At 47.4% G+C, this 26,284-nt stretch overlaps 1 protein-coding gene across 1 annotated transcript in view; it reads right to left on the reverse strand.

Annotated features, from left to right (window-relative positions):
• Positions 1 to 26,284, reverse strand: part of LOC311203707 (uncharacterized protein) — a gene marked incomplete at its 5' end in the record, with an annotated part of 62,808 nt that overhangs the window by 35,245 nt on the left and 1,279 nt on the right. Inside the window, 11 exons of the mRNA XM_084278464.1 lie at positions 9,971 to 10,213; positions 12,778 to 12,901; positions 14,174 to 14,301; positions 15,467 to 15,595; positions 16,023 to 16,151; positions 18,217 to 18,345; positions 18,713 to 18,847; positions 21,015 to 21,078; positions 22,327 to 22,490; positions 24,113 to 24,233; positions 25,049 to 25,223. Coding sequence (XP_084134590.1) covers positions 9,971 to 10,213; positions 12,778 to 12,901; positions 14,174 to 14,301; positions 15,467 to 15,595; positions 16,023 to 16,151; positions 18,217 to 18,345; positions 18,713 to 18,847; positions 21,015 to 21,078; positions 22,327 to 22,490; positions 24,113 to 24,233; positions 25,049 to 25,223 — 1,541 coding nt within the window. The remainder of the gene's footprint in view (positions 1 to 9,970; positions 10,214 to 12,777; positions 12,902 to 14,173; positions 14,302 to 15,466; positions 15,596 to 16,022; positions 16,152 to 18,216; positions 18,346 to 18,712; positions 18,848 to 21,014; positions 21,079 to 22,326; positions 22,491 to 24,112; positions 24,234 to 25,048; positions 25,224 to 26,284) is intronic.

Genomic DNA, 26,284 nt, shown 5'->3' on the forward strand with positions numbered 1-26,284 from the left:
AATGCTATTCTTGCCTGTAAGCGTAATACTGACTATTCTAATTGTGTGGAGCAATACTGATTACATACATTGTTAATATCTAAGCACAAGTCAACAACTGTCCAGAAGAGTGAGCTGTCATTTATTTATTTATTTAACTAAACAAATCGATTGCTTTGAGCCATTCCCAGCGCAAAAACCTCTCTAAATAAGATATTGCATCCCGGGTTGCATTACCTGATAGAGAGATTCCTAGGCACATACTTGTAGTCAACAGGAGAGAAGACAAAAGGAAAACCTTCAGTTGTTAAAGACAGAGTGAAGCTGACACAAAATAAAAAGACAACACTTCAGAAAACACCCCAAAACAACAGAGCTGAGCTGTTCCTATATCAAAGTTTCATCTGAAAAGTCCCTCACCCTACTTTATTCCATTTCAGACAGGCAGGGACAAAACTTCCTTCAGACTGGGGCCTGGTCAATACAGCCAGATCCCAGGGGACACGCAAAGCCTCGCTCTAGCCAAAGCAAGGGCACGGAGGGATCTCCAATGTAATCACCTTGGGTCAAACGACTTGTTCTAACACCTGCTGAATAGTCACAGCATAATGTTAATCACAACTCCCACATTAAAAAAGAAAAAAAAAAAGGAAATGTTTACCAAGCAGAAACCACTTTGCCTCAGACCTAATGCTGTACCAATAGCTTGAAACACCAGGCATGACAGAATGGTTTAGCCTCATCCTACGACTTCTGCAGACAGTTACTGTAGTGCACAGATAGCACAAAACCCAGGCAGTTTTTCTAAGAGTTTCCTAGTGCCTGAGAATTATTTTGTTTCCCACATTCTTAGTGCCATTGTCAACCTTTGGGATTCGTTGCACACCCTTACTGTTGTTATTTTGAAATCATAGAGGGCTTACATAGCTCCACAAGCCACTGATGACCACAGAGAACTGTTGGTCTAGTATACAGTGTTATCTTCATGGGACTACGTAAACCCAAAGACACAGCTACACAGAACCACATGCATTCAACCAGTTTGTACCAACTGACGTAGGGTAAATGTCATGATGCAACAGCTCCAGCACTTGCAGACGATTTTGCCCAAAAGAAACGTTTGTTTTTCACGGCACTATAAACGAACTAGAAAGGGCAAAGCACTGCAACAAGGTATCCTCCAGAAACAGACTTCCTGAAGCATCACTTCTATCCTATGCTAAGAGATCCTCAAGGGTAAGGATTTCTACTGCCAATCATGCTAATTCCAGCTAAAACCACAAGGGATCTAGCACTTCCAGCCTGAGCTGCAACGCTGGAGCACAGGGCCCTGAGAGCAGGCATCTGAACACTACCCAGTGCCGGGAGAAAGCCTGGTCACCAGGAGGGTGACTCGCAGGAGCAGATCACTATACAGGACCTAGCAAGCTATCAGGAGCTGGAAGTTCCGTGAAGTGCTGGTGGTTTCCAATACCACTGCCAGTCATCACTGAGGCCGCAAGGGGTCTTGCTCTGTAGCTTCATCTGCCTCACAACCCACAACCGTAACGCTGCAAGAAGCCCCAGAGCCTGCCAGCAAGGAGCACTGGGGCCAGTGCAGCCTTTCTTTAGAAGGACAAGACGGTTCAGAGTAAGGGCAACAAGACAGACTGCCTACACCAGAATCAGTCTGGTGAGGGGCAGACACCGTGCAGTCGCAGGTGTGCTGCCCAAGGGGGGAAAGTCGCCCCGACGGGACGGCTGCCGGAGCTCGTCCCGGGGCGGACCCCGCCGACATTCCTCACACACACAGCCCGGCAAAGACCTCAGCGACCCTCCGCCCCACCTGGCACAACCTCCCGCGCTGCCCCCAGGACCGCGTCTTAACATCCGGACCTGCCTACAGGGCCCCAACGGCCCCAGACGGCACCCGGGACCGGGGGACACCCACCGCTCGCTCCGGGATGCCGCCCACCGCCCAGCCTCACCCGCCCAAAGCCTTCCAGACGCTCCCTCCCCGCCGCCGCCGCGGACGACGGGTGCCAAGGCGTGCCCTCCTCCCGCCGCGACACGGGGCCTCACCGAGCCCATCCTCCAGAGCCCACCGCCTCCTCCCGCTGCGCACCGCCCAGACATTCTGGCCCAGCCAGAAGGCCGCGGCCCCGAGCACCTCCGGGTGGCCCCGCCTCCCAGGAAAAGGCTCCTTCGGGCTCGGCCGCAGGAGCAGCACAGCTCCCCCGCCACGCTCGCAGCGGACCTCGCGTCACGTGGGGGTGCCGGTCCCGCAACCTGCCCCCCACCCCCCTCCCGGCCCGCTGCGTGCCGCCTCAGGCTGCGCAAGTCGGCAGCTGCCCAGCTACCCGTAACCCTCGTGCCTTCATCCTCTGCCAGCCGGAGAGAAAACAGTTACTTCAGTTTTACAGCCTTTACAAAGCACCAGGCAACCCTCCCAGCTGCCCAGGGTTTCCCCCACAACTCACCTCTGCTGCTGCCAGTGCACTTCCTGGGTCCAGTGAAGGTGGTGGACAGCGCTGGGGTGGCGAGTGATGGGGGTGTGCCCCAGCTGCTGGACCGGCTCTGGTGTTGGCAGCTCCTGGGCCCAGGTCTAGTTTTCCTGGGAGGGTGGCCTCTTGGGGGGCTGGGAAGAGTCCTGGGAGCCGCTGGCCCTCCTCTTTGCTGCTCGTCTTGGTCTCCCAGGGGCACGGTCCCTGCCCTGGCTGGCACTGGAGGGACCTGCCACAGCCTGCCCCAGACCCGCCGCCGGCTCTTCACGCTCCCCGTGGATGGGAGAGGGGGCGTGGTGTGGGCTGGTGGGATGCCCAGCAAGAGCAGCGGCCGAGGTGCTGGGGCGCTCCTCTTCCCGAGCCCCTGCTGGGCTGCTGGAGGGGGCTGGTCCAGGGGCAGGAGAGCCGGCTCTGGAGGCAGCAGGATGGGGGGCAGAGGTGGGCCTGCCCTCCCGCGCCTCGGCTGCAGGGCCATCCTCCAGGCCCAGGAGACGTCGGGCCTCCCTGCGGCAGCGCCGCACGGCGACACTGATGAGCCGGCGCACGAACGACACTGCGCGCTCCTGCAGGCTGGGCTGCAGCAGCCGGACCAGCACGTCTTCATCCAGCCCGTATAAGCCCAGGACGGCCCGGATGAGGTCCTCCAACACATCTGCTGTGGAAGGCTGCCGTTGAAATGTGGCCCTCAGGTGTTGTTGTAGCCACGGCAGAAAGCGTTGGAGGAGGGCTGGGTGCTCATCAAAGAGAGATGCCCAGGTGTCTGGCTGCAGGCCACCCACTGTAGCCCTGGGCACCGTCTCCACCGCCGGCGGCTGGGCAGCTAGCGGGCGAGGGGGGCTGTCGGTCCCCGGGTGTGCGGGCGCTCCTCCAGCTGCAGGTATGGCAGGCCATGTTGAGTCCTCTCGTGGTGGTCTGATGTGGACCTCTTCAAATTCATGGTCTGCCCGCACCGAGTGCAAGATGGATTGTACTCCCCTCTTGCAGAGGGGGCACTCAGGTTTGCTGTTAGCCCACCGCAGGATGCAGGCGTAGCAGAACTGGTGGAGGCATGGCATCACGAAGGCGGCGTTGTCAATGCTGTCCAGGCAGACTGGACAGCGGTGTTCCACCTCCGTGGCCATGCTGTTCTGGCTGCGGTGGGCTGGGAGGAGCTGCGGGTGGTGAACTGCTTCCTCCAAACGGCGCTGCAGCAGCTGGAAGCTGCGCTCGAAGATGCGCCGCGTGTGCCCTGGACACACCCTTCAGTATCTCTGGGATACCGCACTGGAAAACCGTCCTGAGTAAGGCAGCAGCACCAAGCCTTCGCTCAGCACTCCAGCCTCGCTGGCTGCTCAGCTGGAGTCTGCGCTTGAGGCCGTTGGGCACCCCTGTGTGCTGGGTTACAGGGCTGGGTGACGTCACGCTTGTCCGTTGGTGACCAGTAAACATGGCACTCAGGCAGCTTCCAGAAGCTGCCATGTCAGATGACTACTTTTTGGTGGTCTTCTGGCTTTCACAAACCTTGACGGACAATAAAACACAACAGAACAGAACTGTCCCTGGTGGAAGGAACTCCAACAATCTTCTAGTCCGACTGCCCGACCACTCCAGGGCTGACCAAAAGTTCAAGCCTGTTGTTAAGGGCATTGTCCAAATGCCTCTGAAACGGATGGGCACGGGGCATGGGCCATCCCTTGAGGAAGGCTGTTGCAGTGTTTGATCACCCTCTTGGTACAGAAATTGATCCTGAGCTCAAGTCTGAACCTGCCTTGACACAGCTTTGAGCGCTCAGTCACATGCTCTGGCTTGGCCGGCCCTGTGTGGAGCCAAGAGTTGCACTTGATGATCCTTGTGCATCTCTTCCCACTCAGGATATTCTGTTATTCTGTGAATTTATACTTGTGCCTGGCACCCACCCACCCAAGGTGCAGAAGCCAATAGTTTGTCTTGTTAAATTTCATGCCCTTGATGACTGCCCCATGCTCCAGTGTATCTACAGCCCACTGCAAGGCCTGTTCTTGCTCAAGAGACTTAACAGCGGCTGCCGGTTTAGTAGCATCAGTAAACTTGCTAACGGTGCATCCAACCCCTGCCCCCGGATCACTGATAAAAGGATTGACTGGAACTGGCCCTAGAACTGAGCCCTGAGGAACAAGCCCGAAGCACTTGGCTCACTCTTGTGGGTTTTCTCCTGCCTTTCTCTCCTTCCATTATGCCAAATCTCATCCTTGATCAAACTCTAACTAAATTGGAAAAATAGTTAAAGCAATAAATAAGTAGAACTAAAAGAAATAACAATTTCCCTCACATCTGCCTGTAACCAGTGTTTGAAATGAATCGTTGGCGGTCAGAGTTACAAAGGGGAAACTGCCATATGCTCTGCCCCTTTATGCTGCATTTGTACGTTGTTACTGGCTCCTTAGTCATTATTCCAAGGCGTTCATTGTTATTATTATTATTAATTTATTAAAGGGAAAATATCTTGCTTTTGTGAAGTCAACTTCCCATCTTTCTCAAGGGTAAAGGGATAAAGTGAAGAGACTGGCTTGGAAGAATTGCCCTACTTCTGGACGTGGCTCCTCCAGGAACAGGCAGAACATCACAGAAGTTCAGGAGCTCAAAATCAGCCTTGATTTCTGTCAGAGTTTTGCGTGGCTGGGTCCTGGTGGAAAAGGGGGCGGGGGGCTGCAGAAAATGGCTGCTGCAAGAAGCAGCCAGAAGCTCTCTGCAGGCCCGAGAGAGTAAACATGGGCTAATTCAAGGCCAGAGTTGCTGCTGAACAAGGCCGAGCCAATCGTCCAATGTCACAGCGCCTCAGGGAATCACATTTAGGAGAATAAAAACGCAGGCAGGTGCATTTTCCCACCAAAGAGGGGAGTGAGAAGATGTAAGGAGCTGTGCAGGCAGCAAGGCCGGGGAGGGCAGGAGAGGAGGCCTCGCCCTGCTGCTGGAGAGAATGATGCCCCTGCAGCCTGTGGAGAAAGCCATGGTGGAGCGGGTGTCCCTCCGCAGCCCATGGAAAAGGCTGAGACCCCACCTGCAGCCCCTGGAGAGGCTCCATGCTAGATGAAACAGGTGGAGACATAGAGGAGATGCTGTGACCCACGTTAGAGCAAGCCCCTCCCTGTGCCACAATGCGGGGGAAGAAGGGAGTGAAATCATGACCAAAGTGAAGTCTGAAGTGATAGAGCGGCTTTGGTGGGCGTCTGGCCTCCAGCCAGGACCAAACCACCACAATTTATGACAAAGCATCTCAGGAATTACTTGCTGTCTCTAAGAGAGAGACTTGTATGCCATCAAATACATGACTTGGTTGTCCAGCATGGGTAAGTGTAACATGTTTTATAGTTCCTGCGCTATTTCTAGACCCACCCTCAGCAAAAGAAAGGGAAAGGAAAAAACGTCACAGCATTCACATCTTTCATTAGAAACTTTATTCCATCAGCCTACAGGTACATGAGGTGAAATAAATGGTAGTGAAGGGCAGAAGGACCAACAGCAGTCATCTTTGGAAAACAGAAACATTTTCACAACAAAACACCTTTTTGTTACAGCGAAGAAAAAAAGCCAGGCACACTTGATAGCTTTTCTTTAAGGATGTATTACAGTTCAGTCACATCAAAGTGAAACCTTGTGGGCTAAAACTGGGAAGTTCTGTGCTTTAGCACTAGTACAAGCCTACCAAACCACACGATTTTCTGGGCAGCAATTAGGAAACACGCATCGTTCTGTCAAAATTTCTGTCCAAATGAGCTGTGTATTCTTCAGTCTGGACTTCAGAGCTTCAGTATAAGGATCATTAGTTGGATACCTATGTAATGAAACAAATTCAGTCATGGTCACGGTACTTGGAGAATCCAATAGATCTTAACTGACACCTTGGCCACTGTGGAGTTTGTTTTATTCTGTATTCCCTTCAATATGAACTCAGCTTTGCAGATTGTCTCAGCAGAAAGTATGAATGCACTGAAATCTTCTTTCCCCTAATCTGCATGTGCATCTCCAATTAAAATTTATGTGACTTCTCTGAGTACATCAAAATAAGGACAAACTTTATGCGTGACTGTGTTGTGATTAAAATCTTTGCTTAAAAGCCTTTAAGCGTTTTAAAAAACCTTGAGGTTCATGGTGTTTCTCCATGACCACCATTAGTACACCTACATTATGGAAAACCTCAAGTTTCTACTTACTACCTCAATTAAAGTCAGCTACACACCTTGTGCATCGTTTTGCACTTTAGTAAACTGGTACCAAGTTGCTCCCTTTTCAGTGTGACATTTCTCACTCTTGTAATGTGACTGTTTAGCAGCAAAGCTTCTCTTGCCGTCCCTGTCCCTGGTGAAGGCCTTTCTCTTAGTAGACAGTACTTGCTGAAATTACTCGTCAGCTTACTCGTTAAATTCCCACCACAATATAGTATCTCTGTTTGGATTTAAATTCTCTAAAGAGCATACTGGGATCTACAGAAAGGGCTAGATGACAAGCATGAAGATTAAGTTGGGGGGGTGGTCTCTCAAATTGACAGATGAGTGTCCTTCAGTGGAAGCCTCCTGGGGCACAGAGGGGACAGTGGGATTGCCAACACCAGTCCCACGGGCTTTTGTCCTGTGGCTGTCATTTGACAAAACTATGTGAGCCCTGCAGGTAATCTGTTCAGAGTGTCTACCAGCGATCCTTCGCTGAAATAAATTCAGGGAGGACTCGTGCTTCCCGCTGTATGCCGTACGATGCAACTGCCTACCCCTTTTACCTGGGCACAGAGCAAATGTTGGGACACGCTGCTCCCAAGAAGCTGGAGAGCTACTGCCAGAAGAGGGTGGAGGAGCCTGCTGGGGCTCCATTACAAGCATGTTTTCCGGCACCATCACCAGCAGCAGCAGCTAGAAACAGTCCTGCCGCACCTGATGCAGGGTTCTAGAGGTAACTTGGCACTGACACAGAATGTCCGGTCTGGATCAACCATTTTATTTCCAGCTGAGATGTTTGGGGAACAATTCTGCTCCAATGCATCGCTACCTTGGCAGATTTCACAGTTCCCAACAGGCTGTTCTGGAGGGAGAGAAAGGAGCCTGTTGGAAAGGTGCTCTCCATGCAGAGCCAACAGAATAAGCTAAACTTTAAGGAGGGACTGGTTTGGACTTTCCTTCTGCTTCCTCGTTACTAGCCTTGACAACACCACCTTGATGTTTTTTCCCAATGAAGTAGGTTAAAGTGTTATGTATTAGGTAACCACCTCTGACAGACATGGGGACGACACGAATTCTGCCTTCAATCCTCTCCCTCTGCCCAGAGGTTCCTTCAGCCGGACAAAATAAAGGCCAGTTGGCCAAAATGCCAAAGAAACGCACACACGGTAGAATATTTTTGCAATTACAACTAGATGGCTAGAACACAGACACACAGCATAGAAATGGAGACAGGAGTTAATAAAGAATGGGGGGTACATGTGTCACATTATCAGCGATGCAAAAGACCAGCTTAAGCACGTGTTTCTCTACGTCAGCTATAAAAAAGAAAAGGTGCCTTTTTAGCAAGTATGCACAGAGATTGCTCAGTTATTTCTAAGAAAAAAAAAAAAACAGAACACTTTACTATTTTTATCCTCTATTACAGACATTATTACTACCTGTTTATAAAATGTAAACCTTTCCTCGCAGTTAAGATTTACAGCAGTCATCACCTTTGTCCACTCCTTACATAATCAGTCCCTGGTGACAAAAATAAACTGATGTAGCACACACCTTTTCTGAAGTAATTACTGATATGTTATGGAGCATTAGTTGTGTAGTGGCAGAAGTAGTGGTCAGAACTGCAACGTATGGAGCTGAATGGCAGCTCCTAAGGATAAAAATCCTTAGAAATGTTGGGAGAACTGGTGCGTTTTGGAGGAATGTCTAATTGGGAACAGAAAAGGCAAATGGTATCCTATGACAGAAGACATAGACTTTATTCCAGCCTAGAGACCATTGGGATAAGGAGGATTCTACCAGAACCCCAAGTTTTCTGGAACTACACCAGCCACAGTAACGCAGGAACTCGATAGGGCACCTGTCAGTGAAATACAGCCTCTGGGGGGGAAGATGCTGGTTTTCACGTCAAGAAGAGGAAACAGATTCTTTCTATCCCTCCCATAAACTTACTCCAGCTGTGTTCAGTACTTAACTGCTGCTGTGGGTCTGCATGGCCAAACCAGCTCAAGGACCGATCCGCCACTGACCAAGGCCAAGCCCATCAGCACCAGTCACAGCCCCTCTGTGGTCAAATATTTTAGGAAAAATCCCACAAGTGGACGCTTTTTGCCACCAGAGGAGGGAGTGAGAAGATGGAAGAAACTTTGCAGACACCAAGGTCAGTGAAGAAGGGGAGGAGGAGGCGCTCCAGGTGCCACAGGAGAGATTCCCCTGCAGCCCATGGAGAAGAGCATGGGGAACAGGTTGTCCCCTTGCCACCCACTGAAGATGATGGGGAGCAGAGATGCTTCCTGCAGCCCGTGGAGAGGCCCCAGGCTGGAGCGGGGAGACAAATGTAGAAGATGCAGTGACCTGTGTTGGAGCAAGCTCCTGGCAGGACCTGCAGCCTATGCAGAGACAGGCCCCAGGCCACAGCATGTTTTCTGGGGGGACTGGGGGGCACCAGGATGGAGCAGTGTGGGCCTGAGAGACTCAGAGACGTTCTATGATTTTATGACTGTACTCCATAGCAGTGACCCACGCTGGGACAGCTGGTGAAGAGATGGAGCCCTGTGGGAAAAGACTGACGTTGAAGAAGTTTGTGGAGGACCCCATGCTGGAGGAGGGGAAGAGTGTAAGGAATGCCCACCCCCCCCTTTCCCGCTAAGAAGGAAGATTACTTATGAGGAACTGATGGAAACCCCCATTCCGCCACCCCCCTGTGACACCTCAGCGAGGAGGAAGGGAGAGAAATAATGAATAAAGTTGAGTCTTTGAAGAAGGGAGAGGCAGGGACAGGCCTTTTAGGATTTGGTTGCACTTCTCGTTATTCTACCCTGGTTTCTGTGCATGTGAGTGTGGTAAGATGGGTTTTTTCAATTCCCTGTTGAGTCTGTTCTGCCTGTGACGCTGATTGCGGAATGATCTCTCCCTGTCCTTATCTCCACTCCTAAGCCTCTCAAGAGGTATTTTCTCCCCCAGCTGAAAAGGGGAGTGAGAAGAGTGTCTTTGCTAGGAACCCGGCCTCCAGTCAAGGTGCAACCACCACAACAGCCTAAAATAGAGTGCGATCAAATGCTTAGCTTACGCTGTTGTTTAAAGACAGGCCTTCAAACCAGGGAAATTGAGCGCTCTCTCTAGGTTAGAGATCAGAGCTGAAGGTATTTAAAGCTCTGTCCTTGTGATCTCTACCACTTCCCTGGAAAAGACGTTGTGAGATGGGTGGAGCAGAAACCAGAACCTGAACGTATCGCTTTTTTAGCTGATTTTTAATGTGTTTTGATTAACCTGGCTCAAAGGAAAAAGTCCTGTGCTCTTTGTTCTTAACCTTCAACATCGAGAAGTACATTTTGCACTTACCAACTTCATAAACGTTCCTATTGGCTGAAGCAGAGCCAGCGATCTCAGCATACGGGGAGTCCCCGCGTGCCGGGGACTTCATTTCCACATAGCCGCATTCTGAACTTCTGGGGACAAGAGCTGGTGGGTCTTTTATAGTAGCGTAGGGGTTCTCAGAACTACTTAACGAGCAATTACTTAAATTATATTCGGAGTTCTTCACTAGATCTGCAACAAGAAAAACACGTGTTTCTCTCAAGCATGCTAGTAGTATGGACATCAATGTTACACAGGGTGTTGAGTTCTAACAAGTCGCTCCCCAACAAATATTTAAATGGAAACCAGTCATAGCACTTCCAAATGGTTAGACAGTCCTTAATGAATCCACTTCTACTGCTATTCTTGTTTATGGCCCTTGGTCTTGTCATCAGCAAATTCCTGTTGCAGTCTGAGAACTGTCAATTCTGGTTAGAATAGTAGCTGGCATTCAATACAGATAATCCCAGAGTGGTTGGGGTTGGAAGGGACCTCAAAGCACATCTAGTTCCAGCGCCCTGCCGTGGGCAGAGACACCCTCCACTAGACCAGGTTGCCCAAAGCCCCATCCAGCCTGGCCCTGAACAATGCCAGGGAGGGGGCAGCCACCGCTTCTCTGGGCAGCCTGTGACGGGGCCTCACCACCCCAACAGAGAAAAATTCCATCCTAACACCTGATCTAAATCTAACCTCTTTCAGGTTAAGGCCATTACATTTTGTCCTTTCACTATATGCCCTTGTAAACAGCCCCTCTCCAGATTTCTGGTAGCCCGCTCCCGGTTAGGTAGTGAAAGGCTGCTACAGAATCTCCCCAGAGCCTTCTCTTCCCCAGGTGGAACAAGCACAACTCTCTCAGCCTGTCTTTGTAGGAGAGGTGCTCCAGCCCTGTGGTGACCTTTGTAGCCCTCCCCTGGCCTCACTTCAGCAGCTCAGTGTCTTTTACTGGGGAGCTCAGAGCTGGACACTGTACTTCACGTGCTTTCACTTTCTGTGCCTTGGGCACTGTGGCTTGAGCACTTGCCAGAAAAGACTGAGGCAAAAAGTCATGAAGTACCTCAGCCTTCTCCAGATCCTGGGTAACTGCGTCTTCTGTTTCCTTCTGGAGACAAGGCCAATTTTTCCTCTCACCCTCATTTTGTCACTGATGGAGCTATAGAAGCTTTTGATGTTGCCCTTGATGTCTCAGGCCAGATTTAATTCTGTCAGCACTTTAGCTTTCTTAACCTGGTCCCTGGCTGTTGGAACAGTTTCTCGTTATTCCCCCTAGACTACCTGCCCATGCTTCTACCCTCTGTAGGCTTCCTTTCCCTGTCTGAGTTTGCCCAGGAGCGCCTTGTTCATCCAGGCAGGTCTCCTGGTGCATTTGTTGGGCTGCATCTCTCCAGAGCTTGAAAGAGGCAGTCCTTGAATACTAACCAGCTGTCCTGGGCCCCTGGTCCTTCCAGGGCTTCGTTCCATGGTACTCTACTGAGCAGGTCCCTGAAGAGGCCGAAGTATGTTCTGCTGCAGTCCAGGGTAGTGAGCTTGCTGTGCACCCTCCTTACTTCCCTGAGGATCTAGAACTCCAACATTTCATGGTCACTGCAACCAAGATTGCATCATGGTACTCTGTTACAAGCATTACAGCAGTCTAAAGGAACTTTCTCTAGACAGTCTCTCTCTAAACAAAATACACAGTTTCCAAGAACAAAATTAGGTTATTTGAGAAGACCTAAACCAACTAAATTTATTCCTACTCCATCTTTATTTACTAGGTCTCATGTCAGCTGTCCTGCTGTTTTTGCCAAGCCTGACACCCAGGTCACAAGCCTAGAGCTACCCAAGCAATCCCACTGCACCTTCTAGAAACCAGGCATAACATCAGCATTCCTCCAGTCTTCCAGAATCTCCCCATGCAGTGGGGTAGCCACAGCCGGGATCTCTCAGAAGTCCCAAGTGCTGGTACATCTGCTCTAAGAAAATGTAAAGCTGAACTCTGAGCGTTAAACTGTTTTCTTAAAAACCCCGCGTCTCAGCCGGAGCTGTTGTTAGACCAAGGCTGGGGATGGGCAGGGAAAAATCCTGCTGCAGACTGCTTCTGGTGCTGCACCTGATCCCCAGAACCTGACAGTGAGAAGGACTAGAAATGAAGGTAATTAAATCATCTAAAGATTAATGGCACTCAGAGTCCCTTCTAAGGCTTTCACTGGGCAGAGACATGAGGAGTGTGATCCAGCCTTTGGGATGCTTGAGATTGGGAAAGGATGAAGTGTCAATAGGATACAGAAATTCTCACCCCTTCTCAGGAATTTTCTTTTGACGGACAATGTGCTGCGTTTTAGCAGACAGGAGGCTTAGCTGGGAAGATGCTGCTACAATTTACATCTGCAGCAGCCCAGATGATGAGAAACTACTTCAAAAAGCCTTGATTCTGTGTGGTGGGGATTAGAGAAAAGGATTCACCCAACCCCACACCTATTTAATCAAAGTAATTTTGCCAAAGCAGATCCTTATTTACAACACCCATTGATTTATGAAAGTAATTAGTATGAAAATAGTTGTATGACAATATGATGAGAGATTTGCATATCATGTCTGCACTGGGCATCAGGTGGATTCACCGCTCCTCACAAGGAGTCACTTTTTTGTCTCCTTGAAGAAAGGTCGAACCCATAACCCTGAACCTCACGCACAGCCAGACCACCTTGGCATTACCCTGAGCGGAGAACCAGGAAAAATTCCCTGCTTCCCTCTCTATCCCAAACACAGTAAATACCATTCACCCTCTCCTCCTCCTCCTTCTTCCTTCTTACCAAGCTCGTTGAGGTAGCCACCATGTTTCCAGTCTGCAGGCAATGTTCCCGCGTAGTCCATGACAGTTCCTCGTTTTCCAGGTTCCACGTTTTTAAGGTTCACAAACAGCTGATTGGTTTTGGCCTAATTCAAAGGAAGACAGATAACAGAAACTGAAACTGATGGGAAGTTACAGGATTTCCAGGTGCTAATCAGGCAAAGTGGTTTGGGTTTGCGTGGCCAGGTTTTGGTAGCGGTGGGGGGCCAGGGGTGGCTTCTGCAAGAAGCTCCTAGAAGCTTCCCCTACGTCTGACAGAGTAAATACCCGACGGCTCAAGGATGGACCCACCGCTGGCCAGTGACGAGCCCATCAGCGATGGTGGCAGCACCTCTGTGATAGGATGTTTCAGAAGGAAAAAAACCCACAGGCAGACACTTCTTGCTGCCAGAGAAGGGAGTGAGAAGATGAAGAAACTCTGCAGACACCAAGGCCAGGGAAGAAGGAGGGGGAGGAAGCGCTCCAGGCACCAGAGGGGAGACTCCCCAGCAGCCCATGGAGAAGACCATGGTGAAGCAGGCAGTCCTGCTGCAGCCCAGGAGGAAGATGCCGAGTAGAGATCCCAGCTGCAGCTCCATGCTGGAGCGGGTGGACACACCTGAAGGAGGCAGTGACCTCATGGGAAGCCTGCATTAGAGCAAGCTCCTGGCAGGACCTGCAGCCCGTGGACAGAGGAGCCCACACCGCAGCAGGTTTCCCTGGGGCAAGCTGTGGCTCTGTGGGGAAGCAGGCTGGAGCAGTCTGTCCCTGGAGGTCTGAGCCACATGTAAGCCACACCGGGGCAGTTGGTGAAGAGCTGTAGCCCCCATGGTAAGGATTCATGTTGGAGAAGTTCATGGAGGATTGTCTGATGTGGGAAAGACCCCACACTGGAGCGGGGGAAGCATGTGAGGAGTCCTCTGCCTGAAGAGGAAGGAGCGGCAAAGACAATGTGTGATTAACTGGCCACAATCCCCATTCTGCCCCCGTCCTGTGCCGCTCGGGGGTAGGTGGCAGAGAATTTGTGAATAAAGTTGAGGCCAGGAAGAAGGGAGGGGTGAGGGGAGGTGTTTGAAGATTTGGTTTTATACCTCATTATCTCACTCTCTTTTGATTTGGTAGGAAATTAGATGCTTTGCCCATGATGTTACCTGCGGAATGATCTCTCCCTGCTCTTATCTCAACTCATAAGCTTTTGGTTATATCTTCTCTCCCCTGTCCAGCTGTGGAGGGGAGTTATAGAGCGGCTTTGCTGGGCACCTGACCTCCAGCCAGGGTCAACCCACCACAAAAAGAAACCAAACCTGAAACATGATGGAACCAAATGAAATAAACTAGAAGCTAATTGACAGAGGAGCACTGAGATTTTGATGCTCTACCTTTGCCAGGGTCAGTCTGTCCATGTTGTTGACATGAGGTGGGGTAGCGCACTGAGTCAGAGTATGATAACTGGGGTTAGAGAAATAGTGACTGTTGGAATTTCCTCCGGTAATGTGAGGGATGGCTTCTGAAAAGAAAATAAAATCAACAACTATCAATAGCATGGCATTTCTTTCTGAGGAGAAGTTTTTGACAGCTCTGCACTCATTCCAAAACCTAATGGGAGAGTTTCTGGAAAGAGCTACCTAGGAAATTGCCATTCATTTGACGGATTTAGGGACACAGAGCAGGAACTGACAGGTCACTTGAAGCAAGAGCATGTTACTTGCTAACTTACTTCTCTCCTGAGGTTCCTTGCTCTCTTTTGCCTCTGCAGTCACTGTCCCAATTACAGAGAATTTTAACCACCAAGTTCATAGCAACACTCTCTAGTGCCTCAAGAGCACCCCCACCTTTGCTGACAGCTCTTTCTTGGCTCTGAAAACTCTTTCTGCCACCTTCTTCACCTGCTGCCTGCCTTAACAGCTGTGGGCAGAAGACAGCAGTGCCTGAAGTTTCACGTACCCGTTGCGTCACTCCCAGGTTTGCTCTTTGCCTTCACTTGTTTCAGACTCGAGCCTTCAGATGGAGCTTCTTAACTGTATCGGGATTACAGATCTGCAGCACCACGGACGCTACCCTTTGTTCCTAGCCCTAAACTCTGTCTGTCCATGGCCAGCAGATGGCAATGTGTCACCAGTGGCAGACCCCTACGGACAAGATTTGCTTCGAGAGGATCTCTGTGTATCTGGGAGACTATGAGAAGGGAAGAGGGAAAAGGAGAAGGAAATTGTCTCTACTTGGGATTTGGCTTTACTTGTACTGGGCCTGCCACTGAGGCCATGAAATTAGGAAGGAACGAAAACCGAAAAAGAAGAAAAGGGTAAAAGACAGTAAAGAAACAGGCAAATTAGGAACCAATTGTCCTTCTCCACCAGACTGTCAGGTCTCCCAGGCTACTCAGAGCCCTGTGCTTGAAAACCCGTGCAGTCGTATGAGCGGAGCCAGACATCTGGCTGGTGTCACGTCATATGACACGTGTGTCGATGTGGGAAGACAGCAAGAGATAAGGTCTTCATAACCAATTCTGCAGGTTTTCTCTGGAAAAAGCCCAGGTCCAACTCCTGAAGCATCTACCCCATTAAGACTCCCCCTGAAGCAAAGAGGATGTATCAAAACACTGGCCAAAACAGAGGCTCCCCTGAGGGTTGAGTAATTGCTCTTAGGCACCAACACTTGCCATTCCTACTCACTTTGCTCACAGTGCTTCCCCATGAAGCCCGTGCGGCAGGTGCACTGCCCACTGATGTGGTCGCAGTCAGCTCCGTTCTGACACTGGCATAGCAATGCACAGTCCTTCCCGTAAAAATCCAGGGGACATCCTGCAATAGAAGGAGCGGGAAGAGAACTGGAGTGAAGCAACTGCTCCAGAACTAAAATGCAAACATCCTGGGTAAGTATATTAATGGACTACAGCCAGTACTGCACATCCGCAGGGGGAGCATCTGAATGTCAGAGTCATTCATTCTGTGTGTGCACATGACAGACTCTTCCACAGGGATGCCCAGCCGCAGCCAAAAGTTGTCTTCCTCTAAAGCAAGGCTAAAGAGGAGTTCAAATGTAGTTGCCAGCACTCTGCCAGTGCTTATGCAGCTGCCTCCCCTGCTACCGCGGAGGTAACGTGTAACATCTTCTGGGCCAAAAATGCTTAGCAGCGTGGGAAGACATCAACGACTGAAATGTGAAAACACCAAAGGAAAGTTCTGTCACTCGTTTATAGACCAAGAATGGATGACAAAAGTCACTTACTCTGTGTACAGTAAAGGCCAGTCCATCCTGGGGTACATTTGCACTCCCCATCGCAGGCACTGCAGTAAGCTCCATTATGGCAATTGCACGTGTGGATGCAGTTCTGTCCCCAGTGGGAAGGTGGGCAAGCTAAAACAACCCACAGCAATTCATTAATTGATCCCAAATGACAAAGATCAGTGATATCCACAAACAGAGCTGCTTACATTCACATAGAAGCACTGCTTCACTTGGTGTTTGTTGTTTTGCTTTTAAAGCCATTTCTTGGGCTACTCCATTCTGAGCAAATCGCCACAGGTTGGGTTTTCTCTAACTAAGGACTTCTTTTACTCTACATAAAAAGTGTTGAAAAAAATTGGAAGTGTCGAAAAAGCCAGCAATTCAAACTTGATCCTCAGTAACTAGGACACTCATACCAGCTTTCTCCACACAGAAAGCCAAGTAACTTTCCTCTTTTCATTATTTTTTAATCTGCAAGCAGTTACGTTGAACACAGCCAAAGGTATAAGTCTTCTAAGCCTCAAAACTGAAGGAGTACAAACAGAGAAGGTTGAAACACATCTCACAGCCTATAGATTTAGGCTAAATATGAAGCTTAATTCTTTAATTTCTAATGTTAGAGTCTAGGTAATTACCTAAATAGAGTGCAAATGATCAGGACTGTACCTTTATCAAGTGGACTCTTGCTGCTGTGGTTGCATTGATGAATATAGTATTTCTAAAAATTCGAAATTCCTGAATCCTTTAAATGCAAAAGGACTCATCTATGTGTGGGCTGCATTTTTGCAAAGTGGTGGTTTTGCCCAAATTTCACTTCATTAAGAAATATACTACATTGTAGTGACAAAAAAATAAACACTAAATTTTGTTTTTCTTGTTTTTGCTTCAGTTGTGCCTTATGATTCTTTTTGTTATTGTTTTTGTTTGAAAATAGTGGTCAGCTATGAGGGAATGTAAATCCCATACAGATGAAAGGTTAAAAGTTTTAAGAAGGTTATTGGTTCCAGAAGAATTTAATGGAATCGTTATTTTCCATGTGAACAAAAGGCCTGTACACAAAGCAAAGAAACTTGCTCTGTTACAGCCCATGAGCATAGTCTAAATAGATGCTTCCATTCATATTGCTGGCACCATTTTCTTGTTATTGATTTGTGAGTAAGTCTCTCCTCCTCCTAAATACCCCTATTCTTCTACTCTCCAAAATACCTACTTATTTTACCATAAAACCAGACGCCTTTCTTGCTACTGGCTTCCACAGGAATCGGCTCAAGATTTATCTTGCTATGATACTTAGTTGTGCATGCCAATCACTTCACAGAATTTAGACAGCAAAGAGTTTTTTTTCCAAAGTCACCAGCTGCTACATTGCACTGGTACAGAGCTAGTTAACCTGGACTAGCCAAGCCATAAATGAGTTACCATAAGTGACGTGAAACCAATGTGGGATGGTATTCGGAAATGCACCTCCCTGGAAATCAGCACAGTCTCTTTGGAATGTTGACGTATCAGGCTTTGGTGTGGCTTCTTTTATTCACAGAAATGGGTTGACTGAAACTTTGGAATACAGTGTTTTGGACCGTGTGGATTTTGGTACTTCATGGAATTGGATCTATTTCTCGTGAGAATTCTGCCTCAGGTATTTCTCTCCTATTATCAGTATTTTCATAGACCTGACAAGGCATCTGGAGAATGCTGAATTATTTCATAAAAGAACTCCTATGAAACATAATGAAATTAGGGCCTAGCACTCTGAGTCAGTAACAAAGTCTTCACTGGTTTAGCATACCAAGGCAATACTCCTCAAGTGAGGTAGAATGGCAGTAAAAAGGGGTATCTGCGTTGTGCTTTTATGTGGCAAGGTTCTGGTGGCGAAGCGGGGAAGCAGGGGTGGCTTCTGCAAGAAGCAGCCAGAAGCTCTCTGCAGATCCTCTACAACTCTTCTTGGGCAGTGAAAGACTGAAAATTGGTCTCTTCTCTCATATTCTCCATCCCACTTCTTAGAAAAGCCAGAGTGCAATTATGTTGCTGATAGTGCTGATAAACTGAAGAAGAAAACTTTCGGATTTCTTCCTCCTATACCACACAGTCCTCATTTCTGACTTGGACAGTGGGTTTTTTACTAAATACTAGATAATGTAAATAGCCAAACCCGAATTGATTGTTGTTAAAAGAAAGGGGAACATTTCATACTTACGTTGAGAGCAGTCACTACCAATCCAGCCAGGGTAACACTGACAGGATTTATCAATAGGATTGCACGTTCCGTTACTGATGCATGTGCATATTCCAATGCAGTTCTTGCCAAATCTGCCACTGGGACATACTGGAACAAAACACAATTAGAACTCCTTAGTAATCAGAATGGGATTACCTTTTCTTTATTTCAAGAGGAATCTTGATACTAGGATCAAGACAGGTACTGCTTAGTATAATGTTCAGTAAGGCATTAGAAATTCTGGGAAGCCCTTTATACATGCTCATTATACAAATAATACAAATAACAATACAGTGGGTTTCATACTGTAGGATCAAATGTTCAAACAGTTTAAACCTGCTTAAGATTCCTAATTTATACGCTGCAAGCACTACAACAGCAACTGCTGTTGGTTTTATGGCTTCCAAGCGACGGAAGGAAAATTGCTGAAGTGCCTGGTCTCTCTGTCCCAGAGAGTCTTTACTACAACTTGTACCTTTGTTACAGAGGGCTCCTGTAAATCCAGGTAAGCAGTCATGTAAGCCAGTAATATGGTGGCAGGGACCACTGCTGTGTACACACTGGGGGCATGTCTGGCTGCAGCGGTGTCCATAAAACCCAGGGGAACAGACTGGAATCAGAAAGAACAAACCGTCATTCCTTCCTACACTTTCTATACAGCCGTGAACTACTCTTCAGAGCACTTCCTGACTCTGAATTAGCGCTGCTTTCTAAACACACAAGGCTTGCAATGGCGTCCTCATTATTCGTGCAGTTCAAGGCTTTACACTCACAAATGGAGATTTGCTCGTCTTCCTCTAAGGTTTACTATATCCCAGCTCTTAATGACTTAACTGACATTCTGTTACTTGTCAGGCCATGCTGACTTGGGTTGCATGTGAAATGCATCTCTAGTTTTTATGTTATACACATTTGACTACACATTGTATGTCCTCTCCAACACAAACAACTCCTAAGGCATATTTGAAGAAAAGTCATTTAAAAAGATAGACTGGATAGTTTTATCTGTAGAGGAGTATGGTCATCTTAGACCTTGACTTCTTACCTGTTTCCTAACTTGGAAAACAAATAGCCATTACTTCACTGAGAAAAACTTACCAATGTTTTCCAGTGATCCTTTAAGTACTCATGACATGATACAGCCAGCTACACATCACCTAACTTTTAGAGAACCTGAGACCAGAAATAGGAATTCACTTAATTCTTACGCGAAAGGCACAAGTTTCTTTTAAAAAAGGAGGAAAAAAAAAGGGGGGGGCGAGGAGGACAGACAGGGAGAGGCCGTTCCATAAAATCTCCTCCTTTGCTGCTCTAATCCCTTCTGGTATTTTTTTCCTGATAAATTAGAATATTAGGTAACACATCAAGAGAAATAGCTGTTGCACAGCAGCACAATTAGCACAATGCACAATTAGCACTCACAGAACTTAACTTGGAACCTTTCCCGTATTTTAATTTCATTCAAGATTCAGTCTTTTAATTATACACTCGATACGAGTTACATGGCTCGATCTCCCTAGAGATCCTCGCTGTTTTGGTAGGTAATACTAAACACCAAAAAATACCAAGTCTGATGGTTACTTTAACAAACCTAAAAGAAAAAAAACCCAAGCTATTCTAACATACTTTGTTGAATTTAGTTCCTTCCTCTATTGTCACAAACCCTTTGCCTGCTGCTCCACTTATTATGCATATACATATGTTCCACAACACCTTTCTTAATCCTACCTTCTGATGCTATCTCTGCAGTGTAACTTTATAGAGCAGCTATTTGAGACCGTGTTATGAAAGTATTGCTCAGGAGTATTGCTCTGACGTGTGAAGCGTGGGAGGAGGATATTTCCAGACACCGAACAGAAAGCAAACTATGCTCTTTATGTCATACAGTGTGTCCTGACATCACCAACGTGTTGAAACTAGTCCGTTACACACGCTGCTGTGATGACATCATCCCGGGACAGATATTCCATTTTTTCTAGAATCAAGCACAAAGTCTCTTTCTAGCAAAATCTTTTTCTTTTCCAAAGATGAAGATTTCACTGAAGCCAAAAGCAGTGTCTCCTTTCCAATACCTGAGGTCACGCAGTCAAGGTCTGTGCTACGCCTGAAGTCGTCATCTCCACCCAGGATAGTTCTATCACACCGGCCAGCTCATTTTTAGAACCTGTTACAAAAAGATGCTACATTTTTACTACGGACTTTCAAATCATAGAATCTACCTACTTTAACCTGGCTTCATTCGTTACCATACTTTTGGTCTCTGGTGATTTGTCTGCCCTAGTGTCTCACAAACTACTCATCGATGGCACAATGACAATACTACTATTTTCTCATCATTCACTCCAATTACTTTTATTATTTTTGCAGCCTTGCCATTTCCCAGCGGTATCTGAGTGACTGAGGGGAGGTCGCACTGCGGCTTTTGGGACGACAATAAGGCCAAGAACACTCTGGGCTCAGTTAGGTGAGTGCTGGCTGTGGCAGCCTCCCTCTCTTTCTGTGAGGACTCCTGTGGAGAGAGTCCACAGAGACTACTGACCCTTGAATACAAACAGGAAAGCTGAAGCTTGCAACGCTACAGTATCGCACGGAGACACAAAACTCCAGAACCCTCTGAGAGGGGCATACTTAAGAGTGTCAACTCCATCTTATGGAAGCTGGAAGAGTTTTCCCAACACTTACATAGACATTTAGGTGAGAACTCAAATCCCTTCCTGGAGATAAAAGGTTTGTGATAGCATGCCTTTCTGCAGAGTTTCATCATGTTTTCAAATTACCTTGCTCTCCATAGACAACAGTGCCAAACACAAATTCTAATGGATAACCAAATACAAATACTTCCTAAAACCACAAGGAAAATGCCAGAGAAACCTTGCAGAAAAGTGCAACAATTTTCATGCAGAACAAAATATGTGCAGAGACACTTGAGTTCTCAAGTTTGAAAAACCTAAGTGGAAGCACAGCTTCTGCACAACTGATCCTCTTTTTGGCTGCCAGAGCCAAGCTTTCTGGGTTCCTGCACGCAAGGCTTTACGTACCAGAGCTGCCAGCACAGCCCTGCATATTTACAGCTCTTCACCACTTCCTGAGGAATGGTTCTGTGAAGGCGCGCAAGGTTTCAGATTGACCCATCTACTCTCCTACTCCCAGTTTGCCTGTGGATCCCACACTCAACAACATTTCCATACCTGTGAATCACAGATGGAACAAAACAGCCACAGAACTGGCCCCTGTCTCCTTCCAGCCCCACACAGTCCTCCTGTAGAGCAGAGAATTTATTTAAAAACTGGAGTTTCTAAGAATTTCCCAGAAAACCAAACACTATCACTGGAAAAGATGGAGCCAGTTTTTCAGAGAAAGAGTTCATGTTTTGACTACAAAATATAATAAAAAACAGTTATGGAATAAAACAAATCAGTTTTGACTTTTACCATTTTAAAACCTTTGAAATTAGATATTTTGATTGCTCTCCCCAAGCACAAATTGCAAGGTGCAGCAGACCTGATGAGGCAATGTTATGGCAGTGCAATGATTTCTAACTTTGCACTTCTCAATGTCGGGGTGACAGCATCAGAGCCCCAAGAGGAAGGCAAAGACCTGTCTGTCACTGCACTCTTCGCAGTGCCTTCTCACAGCTGACTAAGAATGAAGGCAACTTCTCCGTTCATATTGTACCAGAGATAGAAGATAATGTAATCAAAACTAGGTTGTTTGATGTTAAGTATCTATTTCTGGCACATTCTTTCCTCTCACAGTTTTTTCTGCTTTAACAGAAGCACTCTGGAGAGCATTTGATGCCAACGGGGAAAAATTTGGGTCTGTGTTTTTCAACAAATTCTAAAGGAGCTGGAGAAAAGTCTGAGGCTCAACTTTAAAGCATGGAAGCAGGAAGAGTTTTTCATCTGTGCATCTTAACTGTGTGTTTTCTGCACTTCAGTGTGTTGCACTGCAGAGTTCTTCCCAAAGATTTGTCGTCATGTGTCACCAATCTTCAACCCAGTTGTGTATGGGCTACCAGGAGCAGTCCTCCTTGGAGACTTATCCCCCCGACAAAATTCAGTGCAAAATCTGGTGAAATTATGAAACTACCTGGCAAGGGAATTCACATTTTTCTCCTCTCCAGCCTGGAGCACAGGTACAGGTTCCATCCAGAGCTTTGCAAGCCCCTCCGTTAAGGCACTGGCAAGTTAAGTTACAGCCAAGCCCCCAGGTACCTCTGGGACAATTTATTGAGCAATCTACACCATGCCAACCTGCCAAAAAGAAGAATTTCAAGTGACAAATTAATCCAAGTTTTCCCCCATTCCTCTCTGCGGACGTGTTTCACTCTGCCTATCAGGCAGCATCTTTCGGAGATGTGCAATCCCAGGGTACCACTAGCTACAAGCTAGTAGCAGCAGTTTCAGACGAGGACTCGTCCACGTTGGAACAAGGGTGGTGAAGGGCACCTCCTGACATCTCTGCACAGCACACATTTGCAGATGGGTGCCACCGTGCAATAGCAATTCAGGGCAGATTGGCAAGGAAAACACAGACACCTTGAAATTACACTACCAAGCACCAGAGGATACTGAAGGTTTAAGGCATGGGTTGAAAAAGCAAGGACTGTATTCCCTACATTCAAGCTGCTGCTTTCATCACTCTTCCGCCAGTACTGAACAGATGGAGTTCTGCAATACAGTTTAGAAACTAAAATCCTAGACACAAAACAGAAGGAAACATAGCAGCAGTGCCTAAGTTGCATTTCTCCAAGGATACATGGAAGACCTTCTAGATCATTGCTGTACTTCCCTCCAGATGCAAAAAAGACTGTAATGGGAAATGGTTCTAAAATGCACCCTTCACTGCTGATTATGCTGGGTAGCAATGATTTGCAGACTGCACGCTGGAGGCAGAGAAATGGAAATAGATTTTTAAAAATGTGACCATCTGATACAATAGAAACGGCAGGAGACAGTCTGACGTGACCATCAGCAGTGACACAAGCCAAGGTTCTAATTTTGTACCTTGTTTACAGCAAGCCAAGGGAAAAGTAATTCTGCACTGAGCCTAATCAATAGACTGTGCAAAACACATGGATTGAAACGAAGCCGCCTCGTGCCCTGGATAGAGAACTTCACATTTAGGGGTCATTTCAGGCAAAAATCAGTCCCTGACAGAGGTGGGCAGGCACGTGCAGTTTCTGAGGGGGTACAATGTCCATCAGAATTACTGCTGGGAGGTGAGAGCCAGGCAGGGAGGTCAAGGACCGTCAGTCTAGTCACACGAATACTGGGAGACCTAGAAAGTTTCTCACAGAAGCAGGGAACAGCGCGCAAAGGCTTGGAAGGGTCTTAGGCAAGGTTTTCTCAGAGAGCTGGTGAGGAAAAGAGCATTCAAATAGAATAAATTGCCAGTAGATACTAACATCAGTGCTAAAATGACAGGAAGAAATCGGTGCCTCTGTGTGGCTGAGAGGGGCAAGGGTTGCAGCCAGAGGTCATGCACACCCAGGCTGAGGGAAACCCGCCTATGCATTTCGACTAGGCAGGCTGCTGTCAGACACATGGCAGGCATGCCTGTGGTACATCCAGCAGATGACAGCACTGCCACCAAGAGAGAAGTGGTGGCACACCTCAGGGTAAACACCAGTAATTCACTAAGCCGCAGCAGCCTCCAGCCCACTGAGAACACAAACATGAGGCATGTGCACTCTTCTTGGGGCAGATGGTTTCCTAGTTTTCACCTCCCAGAGCAGCAGAAGCATAAATCAGCTGGTGATATGGCCTTCAGCGTGGTCTGCTTTTTATTAAGTTTCTTTCTTCTTCTCTACTTCCAAAACTCAAATTCATTTTATGATTAGGGAAAAAGGAAATTAATCTGAAGGGATGCTTACCTGCTTTGCAGGCACAAGAAACATCTACTGGTGAACAGATGGCTTCGTTTTTGCAGTTGCATACAGATGAACAGTTTATTCCATACGTCCCCAGAAGACAGGCAGTACCACAAGCAGCACCCTGAATGACACAAAAACAGAGTCTAAAAACTATTCAGACAATAGAACCAGTACATTCTGTAGACTGACTCAGGTGCTACAAAAGCCAGAGAACATGCCTGTTCCAGGCTGTCACTAAGGTATCTGAAATTTCATGGCGAGGGACTCCTTCATGCTCTTTAAGTCCACAGTAAGCATTACTTTCCTGTTAGTTGTTGGGAGAGCTCAGGTCACACAGCAAACACCACTTGGTTAGATCAATGGACAGTATCTTAAGTAATAAGGAAGCCCTTCACGAAACCAAATCTCAGTAAGACAGCAGGTTCATGGAACGTGGATGTCTACAGTATTTTTAGGAATTAATTTGACTGAAGTTTTCACAGTTGTTGTTCCTACAACAGTCACCCTGTAAATATCCAAAGCACAGGTAACCGCAAATGCATGTAAAAGCTGCAGAATAATCCATCCTGAACCGCAAAAACAAGTGTCTTGCTCTAGATTTTCTCTGAATGGAACATCAGGAGCTTCTGCAGCAAGATAATGATTGAAACCATCATTCCTCCCTTTATTTACACCTCACAAGCACATCCTCCTACTTATCACTGTCTTACAAAGTCACTATCTTTTCTTTCCTGAAATGCCTTCACTTCAGTGCTGAGAACCAATCCCAGATTTGCCTCAGAATCTTAGACAACGCCCAGTATTATTTATGTACCTAAATACCGTTACCTTTCTTTTCCTGTGGTGGAGAAAGGACACTCGGGCACCATGAAGAACTTGGCACTCAACTAAAGCCAATGGAGTTGAAAATGTACTGCGAAAGAGAGACTTATTTACCTCAAATCCAGGGCCACAGGTGCATTTTCCAGTCACACTATTGCAGTCAGCACCATTTTGGCAGCTGCGGATCTGCTGACATGACTCGCCATAGAATCCTGGAGAACACGTCTCGTTGCAGTAGAGCCCCGACCAGCCAGGCTTGCAGGAGCATTCCCCAGACACAGGGTGACAGCTGCCAGGAGGGGATGGAAGGATAAGTAATTCAGGACTAAAAATGACAATCTACAACTGAACAGTTCTTGAGATCTAAATTAGAACGTATTTATAAAACTACTAGTACTGGCATTTTAAGACAGTCATCACTGTCCTGTAAATAGGTGTAGGAAGCTGTAATACTTTTGAAGGATTTTGATGGGTTTTCATGAAGTCAGACTAATTGGCAGTAAGATTTATACATTAAGAATGGGAGCCGATATATATATGTATGCACATATCCCTCAGAGAAAGCAAGAGACAAAAGAAATGCCACCAGAACGTGTCCTGAAAAAACCCTAATCCCAGCCTAACTATACCATATTAGTTGGTGATGCAGAATGACCTCCCACAGTCTTATTTACAAATGTGAAGCAGGGGTGGAAGATCACCAGAAAGAGCTTACAAGACAAAAGAAAAACCCTTCTAGAAAAGTACGTAGCTACAGTGTGCTCTTTTTACACCAGGTGTCACGTGAGTAAAGACATGCCAAAACCAGCCTGAAATGCTGCAATTCCTACATTTTGTACATTCCTGTACAAAACAAGGCGCTAATGTTGACAAAGGCAGACAGAGGCCTTTTTCGCTTCTTCCTGCAAACTGCATCTTCAGAATGACAAGTTTCTGTAAACCCCCCAACCTGTGATGGGAAGTGGCAGGGACGTATGGATCTGCTCATACCAGGTCACAGCGCTGTTGCTGTACCCCACTGAGGAAACGGGGTTTATATGGCCTTAGTCTCAGCCAGCCAGTGCTCACTCTCTGTTTTCTCTTGACTGTTGAGTACCAAGGGAAAAATGGATACTTTCACCTGGTCACAGAGAACAGAGGGCTGGGTTCAATACACACTCCAGCTCAAATCCTTGCATATCTACCAAAAGAGGCAATGGACAAGAACCATTTCTGAAAAAACTCTTTGCATAAGAGGCTTGTTACCTGCTGGTGCTCTCTGGACCCCTGGAAAATAATAGAACCTCCCAGGTATACCTATATCTAACCCTTCACGAAGCATAGAGGCTGACAAGCATGAGGATTGGCTGG

Source organism: Gallinula chloropus (assembly GCF_964237585.1).
Source record: "Gallinula chloropus genome assembly, chromosome: Z".
NCBI classification, from domain to species: domain Eukaryota; kingdom Metazoa; phylum Chordata; class Aves; order Gruiformes; family Rallidae; genus Gallinula; species Gallinula chloropus.